Source organism: Etheostoma spectabile, unplaced genomic scaffold, assembly GCF_008692095.1.
Source record: "Etheostoma spectabile isolate EspeVRDwgs_2016 unplaced genomic scaffold, UIUC_Espe_1.0 scaffold270, whole genome shotgun sequence".
NCBI classification, from domain to species: Eukaryota; Metazoa; Chordata; class Actinopteri; order Perciformes; family Percidae; genus Etheostoma; species Etheostoma spectabile.
In genome coordinates this window covers 120,268-130,593 of record NW_022605574.1, presented here as the reverse complement: position 1 = coordinate 130,593, position 10,326 = coordinate 120,268, and the positions used below count along the sequence as shown (strand labels likewise).

At 43.6% G+C, this 10,326-nt stretch overlaps 2 protein-coding genes across 11 annotated transcripts in view; one reads left to right on the top strand and one right to left on the bottom strand.

Annotated features, from left to right (window-relative positions):
• herc1 (HECT and RLD domain containing E3 ubiquitin protein ligase family member 1) overlaps nt 1-7,451 on the top strand; it is a 77,106-nt gene extending 69,655 nt beyond the window's left edge. For 9 of the 10 annotated variants that reach the window (XM_032510675.1, XM_032510677.1, XM_032510674.1 and 6 more), the window contains 4 exons: nt 663-915; nt 3,031-3,183; nt 4,470-4,775; nt 6,779-7,016. In XM_032510675.1, coding sequence (XP_032366566.1) covers nt 663-915; nt 3,031-3,183; nt 4,470-4,775; nt 6,779-6,964 — 898 coding nt within the window. In that variant the 3' untranslated portion in view covers nt 6,965-7,016. Of the gene's footprint in view, nt 1-662; nt 916-3,030; nt 3,184-4,469; nt 4,776-6,778 lie in introns of all 10 variants that reach the window. The other variant, XM_032510683.1, reaches the window with a different exon arrangement.
• Nucleotides 7,452-9,274: 1,823 nt separating this feature from the next.
• The window catches only part of LOC116685760 (circadian-associated transcriptional repressor), a 38,230-nt gene continuing 37,178 nt past the window's right edge, over nt 9,275-10,326 (bottom strand). Inside the window, exon 6 of the mRNA XM_032510684.1 lies at nt 9,275-9,712. Within this exon, the coding sequence (XP_032366575.1) occupies nt 9,386-9,712 (327 nt within the window). The 3' untranslated portion in view covers nt 9,275-9,385. The remainder of the gene's footprint in view (nt 9,713-10,326) is intronic.

Genomic DNA, 10,326 nt, shown 5'->3' with positions numbered 1-10,326 from the left:
AAAAAGCGATAATTATGTTGAAAAAACTTTCTTTTTTTTTTCATGGTTGGCGGGAAGACAACACAAGGGTTAAAAAAGATGAGCTAGTGCTAAGACATTTTTAGATTAGATTAAACTTTATTGTCATTACACATGTGCATGTACATGTACATGCACAGGCAACGAAATGCAGTATTCACTGTTGAAATTATTATCAATATGATATTTTTTTTTTTACCAGTGATGGCTGATATTTGGGATTATTCTAGTGGACAACATGTCCACTTTGTAATATTTTTTAACACAAAGCCAGAGCGTTATTCCCCTTTCTCCAGAACAGATTGTTGCTGGCAGATTGTTATATTTTTTATAGATTACTCTCCTGTTTTAGCTTGTAATGCTGGATGGCAAAGTGTATTTATATTCCGGATGGAGCTTTAAAAAGGGGTTTCCATTCGATTGGCAACAGCAAAACAATACTATAACATCTCGAGAGAATTTCTCAGAATTCACCGTACATTTGTCCTCAAAACGTGTACATTTACTCATTTTAAATACATAATTCCCAAAAGATCTTCTAATGCCAACAGCTCCATTGTTGGCTTGCCCAGCACTACGTAGTCCACGTGTCATTTTAAAGTCATCATTAGAAAACAAACCAAACAACATTTTAATCTGCCCAGGTTTCTCTTCAACCCGTCTGCCTGCCTGGATGAGCACATGCTCCAGTTCAAGTTCCTGGGTATCCTGATGGGCGTGGCCATCCGCACCAAGAAGCCCCTGGACCTCCACCTGGCTCCCCTGGTGTGGAAACAGCTGTGCTGCATCCCCCTGCTGCTGGAGGATCTGGAGGAAGTGGACCTCCTATATGTGCAGACGCTCAAAAGCATTCTTCACATTGAAGACAGTGGCATCACCGAGGAGAATTTCCATGAGGTGGGACATATATTCTTTATTTTGTCATAAGTAGAGAGTGGTTATGTGGATGTAGTCCTGTTATTGTACATTTGTTGCATTGTTTAAGTAGATAATATGAACGTATATGTAAGTCTATAATTTGATATCAATAGATATTATGGTACGGTACATTTGTGTTCATCAAAAGCCGCTCGTCTCTCCGTTCTCGGATGAGATGGACGACATAACGCTGCAGTGTGTATCTCAAGCTCGTAGCACTTTACACGGCATAAATTAGCCAAGCTGCTAGCAGAGTTTTTCTCTAAAATCCCGACAGAACGCCACAGTTGAATTTTAGCCTGCATGCTCGCTTTTTCAGCCAACAGAACTGTGTGTGTGTGTGTGTGTGTGTGTGTGTGTGTGTGTGTGTGTGTGTGTGTGTGTGTGTGTGCGTGTGTGTGCGCATGAGAAACGGAGAGAAATAAAAGACGGGAGAGGGGAAACACTGTACTACAACAATTTGGTTTAAATAAGGATATCTTTGTTTTAAGGATTCCGCTATTCTACGGCCTATTATTATTTTAGTGAGAACTCATTAATAACTACAAATAACTAATGTTAGGGAAATCTGTTTGTTTTGTTACGCGTTCCTGGATTATTATTTTTTTTAATGTACAGTATATCAGCCGATATATCAGAATATCAGATTTTTAAATATCCAAATATTTGTATTGTTATTGGCCTTAAAAATCCTTTACTGGTCGGGCTCTACTTTCTATTTAAGCTCGATCTCTGGCTTCAACAACACAATAAAAAAACTGAACTCAAGTCCACATCACCACCTTAGTAACTACAGGCGCACAGGGTGACTGATCATTTTTGTGACGGCATGTTTACTTTCTCAGCCATGTGAACGTTTGGTTCATCACAATCCCCTGCATGCGGCTAAAAAGATATTAAGCACATGTCACAAACCAAAACAAACTTTAAATGATGTCATGCCCACTCCACACCCCCAGTGTTCAACATTAACCAACCAAACGCCTTGAATCTGTGTTCACACTTCAGATCTCAGACTGACTGTTTTGGCTGAGAAAACAGGGACAAGTAATGTGTCTGTAACCAGTGTGAAGCTTTGTGAGAGCTTGATGTAAGCCCTGCTGGGGGGGGGGGGGGTGCTGGGGGGGGGGTTTGTGGGTAAGCTTTTCAAACACCAGCAGTCAGAGCTCAGCTGAGGCAGCTTTGCCTCTCTTCCCCGCTCTGCTACACACTGTTTCTCTCTCTCTCAGCGCTGAAAAAACCTCAGCATGGCTGTGGCCTCAACCACTACTGATACACAGACCAACCCCCCCCACCCCCCCCCCGAATATCCACAGATAGGCTGGCTAACGCAGCAAAAAGCTTAGCTATCCCCGGAGCCCTTGTTCTGTCCAAACAACCTCACACAACCCCTGCTCTGTAAAGCCCCGTCCTGCAGGAATGCCAGCGCGGCTGTTGCTGCAGCATATCCTGCCTGCCGGAGATTTGGCCTCGTTCCCAGGCTTGTAGAGGAGAGAAAGGGGAGTTTTGGAGCCACAACACTAGCTCCGTCAGCCAGGCCGAGGGAGGAGAGGAAGGGGCTGCATCTGCTGCTTTGGCATGGAAGGAGGGAGAGTGGGAGAGAGACAGAATCTGTTCGTCTGTTGGCTTTGGTTTGAATTCTGCCAGACGAGCTGTCCAATGTCTTACCACGATGTGCTGAAATCTCGCTGCTTTCCAGGAACCGAATAAATTATTAGAGTAATCTGTTTCATCGTTAGTCGGTCAATGGAAAGCTGGCGAGTATTCCATGTTGACTCAGTAGTGGTCTTCTTCACCTTTGTGTGCTCTGCTTCTTTGTTTGTCACCACCACCAGCTATCGATCAGTTGAATAGTGTGGAACTGCTACGTATCACGTCGTGCATCGCTCTGTGTGTGCAGGACACAAACAAACCACAAACATTGAAGTTCTGTAGTGCTTCTAATGTGCTTGTGGTCAAACCTTTTTATTGTAAATGAGCAACAAAATAGTTTTCCATTGGAGGAGTCTTTCTTTACTATAAAAATGTAATTAATGTCAAGTCCACAAACAGTTGCATGCATTGGACTAATTACTGTTTGTGTTTGTTTTCCAGATGATTCCTCTGGATTCCTTTGTTGGGCAGAGTGCAGATGGAAAGATGGTGCCCATCATCCCGGGAGGAAACAGCATCCCTCTCACTTTCTCCAACAGGAAGGAATATGTGGAAAGAGCCATTGAGTACCGGCTGCATGAAATCGATCGACAGGTAAAAGAAAACTCTGCTGCAGAGCCCGGAGGAGAAAACCTTCATGTCTGTTTCAAGAGTGTTTCATGCTCATTGTCAGTTTCTTTTTACAGTTTTAAAGGTCTTAGTTTGAACACTTTTACTCTTGTGAAGCACTTTGTGATCTTTACTTACTATATTAGGCATTTCCTGACCTTTCGGTATCTATATATTTATAATGGCTAATAAAAAAGACAAACAAATGATTCTGATGAATGAATATTTAAAAAATAAAATAAAAACGGTCAACCATGTTGTGAGTGTTAGTGTTGCATAGTCTGTCCACCAGAGGACGCTCTACAACGTCCCTGTTAGTGATGGTGTTGCATAATCTGTCCACCAGAGGACGCTCTACAACGTCCCTGTTAGTGATGGTGTTGCATAGTCTGTCCACCAGAGGACGCTCTACAACGTCCCTGTTAGTGATGGTGTTGCATAGTCTGTCCACCAGAGGACACTCTACAACGTCCCTGTTAGTGATGGCGTTGCATAGTCTGTCCACCAGAGGACACTCTACAACGTCCCTGTTAGTGACGGCGTTGCGTAGTCTGTCCACCAGAGGACGTCTACAACGTCCCTGTTAGTGATGGCGTTGCATAGTCTGTCCACCAGAGGACGCTCTACAACGTCCCTGTTAGTGATGGCGTTGCATAGTCTGTCCACCAGAGGACGCTCTACAACGTCCCTGTTAGTGATGGTGTTGCATAGTCTGTCCACCAGAGGACGCTCTACAACGTCCCTGTTAGTGATGGCGTTGCATAGTCTGTCCACCAGAGGACGCTCTACAACGTCCCTGTTAGTGATGGCGTTGCATAGTCTGTCCACCAGAGGACACTCTACAACGTCCCTGTTAGTGATGGTGTTGCGTAGTCTGTCCACCAGAGGACGCTCTACAACGTCCCCGTTGGCAACACTTTTTTTTATTGTGTTTTTGTTCAAAGGACCTTTAGTTTTATATCTAAAGTTTGTATTTTTATACATTTTATTTATCATAACTTTAATATATTTTGATGTTCTGTTGTGACAAATCTAATTATTATCATATTATTTTAGTGAGAACTCATAAATAACTACAAATAGCTAATGTTAGGGAAATCTGTTTGTTTTATTACGCGTTTCTGGATTATTATTTTTTTAAATACATGTCAGCCGAAATATCGGAATCCAATTTGTAAATAAGCTAATATTTGTATCGGTATCGACCTTAAAAACCCTTTACTGGTCGGGCTCTAGTACTCACCCCGTGCCTGTCCCCCCCCCCGGCTCAGGTGGCAGCGGTGCGTGAGGGCATGTCGTGGATCGTGCCGGTGCCGCTGCTGTCCCTGCTGACGGCCAAGCAGCTGGAGCAGATGGTGTGCGGCATGCCGGAGATCTGCTGCGACGTGCTGAAGAAGGTGGTGCGCTACAGAGAGGTGGACGAGCAGCACTCCCTGGTGCAGTGGTTCTGGCAAACGCTGGAGGAGTTCTCCAACGAGGAGCGGGTCCTCTTCATGCGCTTTGTCTCGGGCCGCTCGAGGCTGCCCGCCAACACAGCCGACATCTCTCAGAGGTTTCAGATCATGAAGGTGGACAGGGTGAGTGGAGACTAATGGGACGCACCTCACATTGTTTCACTATTTCAGGGGGTTTCGCACTGTTGCTTGCTCTGGAGGAAACTACTAGAACTGTTGGGTCCTTGTAAATTCTGGAGTGTGGTCTAGACCTGCTCTATCTGTATAGTGTCTTGAGATAACTCTTGTTATGAATTGATACTATAAATAAAATTGAATTGAAGTTTTCACACATATTACTCAAACGTCCTCATCTTAATTTAATTTAAGCTTTAATTCAAGGTCCGGAACTTTTGGAGATAACAAAATACCATTTAATCAATTTACTTTTACCTTTCAGCAAACATACATTTAATTTGAATCAGGGCTGTAGTTGTGAAGTCCGTGTGCGTTATCTCTGGAGTTTTCTACAGTAGTACTCAAGTCCGGACTTGGACTGGAGACCGTTTTTCTATGGTCTCGGACTTGCCTCGGACTTGCTAGTATTTGGACTCGGACTTGTCTCGGACACTGGTCTTGCCCAATATGGCTTTAGGTCTCGACCGAGTCTGGGTGTCTTTATTATGTTGATAACAATATTGGAGGGAAAGTGAAACCCAAAATGATTGTCCTGATACTGTCATGCATAAGACCTTTTTTTTTCTGTCCTGGACTCGGTCTTGACCCGGACTGGAACCTTTTTGGACTCTGTCTTGACTTGGACTCAAACCTCTTTGGACTTGTTCTTGACTTGGACTCGACTAGTCCTGGTCTTGGACTCGACTGAGGTGGTCTTGACTACAGCCCTGATTTGAATATTCGGTTTTCCTGGGGCCTCATTTATAAAACTGCGTAGATTCTTTTCTGAAAGAATTTGCACGTGAAAAAGTCTGAATTTTTGTACACAAAACATTTGGATATATAAGACCATGCGGCGCCCACCTGTAGACTCTTCCCTTCTATAAATACGGACGTGTGTTACCTTGTGCGGCTGTGCACGAGCCTCCCGCCCCTCGCAAGGTCGTCCCATATTTGTCCTAATAAGGTCCATATCAATCAATCGGTTAACGAATATTCCAGCCTTGTAAAGGAGCCCTTGCTGACCAATCATGAAACGGAAAAATTGGGAAAAAACACGATTCAGTGATTGTGAGACCGAGGTGCTCTTGCTAAATTTCTGAGTAATGCCAAATCTGCCATGCTGTTGATTGGTTTTAATACACAGGCCATCGGGAACTGTTGGGTTATTTATTTATTGTACTGATAATTGTACGGTTTTATTAATGTACAGTAAATTAAGTCCAATAAACCGGTAGTGGATTGGAGTCATAAGTGGTGCAGGTGTTCTGGATGCAGGCTGTGCCCTCTGCATCCAGAGTACTTTATCTAAGTGATATTTCGCGTTACTGTTGGATGTCAATAAAACGCAGTCTGAAAAGCCTTGAGAGCGTTAAGCACCATCACATGTATGTTCAAAAGGTTGGAGAATACTGGGCATTTTTACGCATGGAAAATCTTTATAAATACCGACTTTTGCGCGAAATGTTGCAACCGCAAATTTCACCCTGCTTCACGCAACCTTTTCTTGCGTAACAGGTTTATAAATTAGGCCCCATGTCAACATTTGTGTTGGAAATTTGTCAACGGTACCTTTCTTCAGTAACCTACTTCATCTTTCAGTACAGAAAATGTATTTCAGTTGTGAAAATAAGTCCAAACCTGTTTATTCTATTTGCATTTTTAGAACATTTTACACAACACACAAAATAAAACTCAGCCTGTCACCGGAGCATGGAACACACTGTTGGCTCAGAGGAAGTGCAACTGCTTTCAACTTGCAATCATACTATATTGCAGCAAACGTCTGCGTTTTGAAATGCGTTACCACACTTGCGACAGAGTTATTGGCATTGCCGTGACTCAACAAGCTGCAGAGGTAAGATTGAAGAATGCTGATATTTGACGGAGTGGAAATGGGATTGGGGGAGGTGGACAGACATCAACATTTCAACTTTGTTTATACCTCCGTGTGTGTTTATCCTCCACAGCCGTACGACAGCCTGCCGACCTCCCAGACCTGCTTCTTCCAGCTGCGTCTGCCTCCGTACTCCAGCCAGGCCGTCATGGCGGAGCGGCTGCGCTACGCCATCAACAACTGCCGCTCCATCGACATGGACAACTACATGCTGTCCCGAAACGTGGACAACGCTGAGGGCTCCGACACGGACTACTGACGCAAGCACTTCTACACAAATAAATCACGGCCAGTCAGTCGTGGACTGTCTTGTCTGAACACACACACACAAACCCAGAGATGCTTTGTCATCACTGCACCAGTTGTAGGGAACTCCTGAGCAGACGGGCCACTTTTTAAATCCATTTTAGGTTCTTTCAAACAGCACATATCATTTCTCCTTGTGGTTTATTAGCAATTTTTAAATGACACAAAAATCCACACGAGAAGTTCATTGAGTGTTGATTTCTTTGCCCATTACTCCACATCCCATTTTCAGGGTTTCAGCATGGAGGTATGTTTATTATTTGGAAATGTTTATAGAATATTCAATCAAGTGGAGGAAAAAAAAAAAAGAATATTGTACATTGTGTAAAATGCTTCATTAGGAAAATGTTTTGCATAATATTCATATTTATTGTTTTCATTGCCTATGCCGAGTTTCCCAAAGCATACAGAAAAACAAACAATAAATGCTGCATAACTGATTTGTTGTTCAGTTTGTTGTAAAGAAAGACATTTACTGCTCAGAAAACAGACATTACATTTATTTCAGAAGTACAAAATATGAACTTTTTTTTTTTTTTTGGGAGTAACTAAAAAGTGAAAAATATGTACATGAAGGAAAACACTACACGTCAAACTATCTGCTCACGTTGGCAAGAACTGGAGGAGGGCTGGATTGGTATTTTTCATCTTTATACAATATTCACTTTGAAAGACTTACTGGCTGCTGTTAGAGCTGTCACTTTAAAGAAAATGTAATTTGAAGTAACAAGTACACAGACTGCAGTAAAAGCAGATTAGTCTGTACACAGGAGGCGGCCAAGGACTGTTCTCTTTACAGCTCGTATGAAGAGAAATTAAAGATTACAGCAACTAATAACTCTGGAACCACACGTGAGTATTGTTAACTTTCAAAAGATCCAAATTTCTTTTAAATTGTGGCAGAAGATTTCTTCTGGAGTCCCGGGCAATTGTTCTGCTTCACAACAGCGTTAAGATTTAAATGTTTCCAGGCACCGTGGCCGTTTACCAGCCTGAAACTGAACATGCGAGGTGTGAAAGAGAAAAAAAACTGATGAATAAAAACAAAGAGCTCTTCACCGATCATAGTTTTGAGAGATCAAATCTTTACCAGCTGCTTGAGCTGATAAAACCTTTTAAAAAACCCTTCTGAGGATTTCAAGGTAATTATAGTCAGAAACTGACTGGGTTTAATTGTGCCACATGATATATTTCTACATTGGAAGATATACCTTATATCTAGAAGGAAGGCAGCTTTTCTCAACTTGTGTAAAGTTTTGGTGTTTTTACCCAACAGTGATGGCGTGCTGATGGTAGCAGCAGCATGAGGTAGAGGAAGCATTAAAAACCCAAAGAGAAGCAGATCTAACAAGGTAGGGATGCACCGAATCCTCAGTCCATTAACACAGGAAACTCATTGATGAAGTAGGCGAAACAACGTCCACAGCAGTGGATTTTTCAATTTATTTGGCTGCTGTCTGGAGATTCCTTCATGCACAACTCGTATTCTTTCAGATGTTTTATACGCAACTATAACTGCGGTAATGTGCATTGTTTAGAGTCCTCACCACCACAAGACAAATCAACATGTAGCTCAACTGGAATCGCCTTCTTTTGACTGAAAGCGCCGCCAAATATCACGTTTGCTGGTCACAAGTTCCATTTTCACTTTGCACTTCAACAGTTTACTTCTGTAAACACCTTCCTGTAATCAACGGTGGCGTCATGTCGACCAGTAGCACGCCTAGTGCAAGCGTAGGGTCGGGTGAAAAAAATTCAAAGGTTCGGCAGAAACCGAATGTCGCCAAAAAGCCCGATATTCGGCCCAATCGTGGATTCGGTGCATCCCTAAAACAAGGTAACAGTCAAAGTACTCAAAATCTAAGTCTCCAGATGTATTGAGCCTTCATTTATATTTCGATCCGTGTTTTCAAAAGAACCCCAGAGCTCATGATTCCTGTTCATTTGCTCCCTCAGTAACCATCTGCCAACGTTGTTTTAACCTTGGAACTCCTCAGAAGATAAAATGTACCAAATAATAGTGAAAACTAAACACAGAGCTCCAGTGTTTCCTCACATAGACGGCTTTTTTTTTTTAAACTTAACATGGCGATGTCGACCTGGACCGCTGTCTGTGGAGGGTCAAGCATCTCTAAGATTTTGAGACAACTGGGACCTGGTCTTGTAGACCACGTTGCCATGGAGAGAAGAAGTCAGATCTTGGAGCAGCCGCTTTCAACCGCAAAAAAAAGATGTACAAGACTTTGAAACATGCTTTTTTTCCAAGGCCTTGAATCCTCATGGGAGACCACGATGAGATCCTGTCTCATCCGGATCAGCCTCTGATTTTTACCACAGCACATAAAGCGTCCCCCCCCCCCCCCCCCTCTCTCTCTCAAGACAACCAGCCTCCATCTCCCACAGTCCTGGGAGCAACGATGCTCTCCTGAGCCCGCAGGAGTCGTTCCAGACACGGCGAGCTGATCTTGAAGGGGAGCGTCCCCCGGCTGAGGTGGAGCAGGGGCCCCGAGTGGGAGGAGTCGGTGCTGGAGGAGACGGTGTTGTCCTGGGTCACTTCCTGGCTGCAGCGTGCGGGCAGACGGGAGGCGGAGGTCTGGCCTAGCGGGGATTCAGGCGTCTTCAGGGAGCAGATGGCTGACGTGTGGAGACATTTGAGGTGGGGGAAGGAGTCTGAGGATGGAGGAGGGGAGGCATGAAGCTGCTGGAGAGGAAACAGAAACAAAATAATAGCTTTCATTTTATAATTATCAGCAGCGTTGTCGTCATTACTTAGAATTACTCATGGGTGGGGGGGGGGGTGACAGAAACTACACACTATAGCTTTAATTATGGATGCAATTACAGTGAAAATGTTAGAGACCAACAGGACATTTACAACCACAGCTGAAAAGCTGAATTCTGACTTTGACTACTACAACATTCTCGTGTCAATTCTATTCAACATGTTTTTGTGTGCTTCTTCCCCCCCCCTCCCTTATTATTATGTGACCTCTACTCTTCCTGTTAAGCTATGAAAGCATTGCCAGTAAAAAAATGCTTCTGCTGTCGTCTTCCAGGATTCGGTTACATAATCTGATTCTCTTACCACCAGAGCTGCAGCCCTCTGAACGGATATGAACTGTACATTAACTTCACTCTGCAGGTTGTTTTCTTTTTTAGGGCAGCACTATCAATCTATCAGTACTGCAAAACTCAGAGACATTCATTTTACTGTCACAGAAACCCTATTCAAAAACCCCTCTGAGCCAACGAGGTAGAGATTTAGGGGAACCCAGGACTAGGTGGAGGGACGTCCAGCTGGGAGGAGGCCTCGGG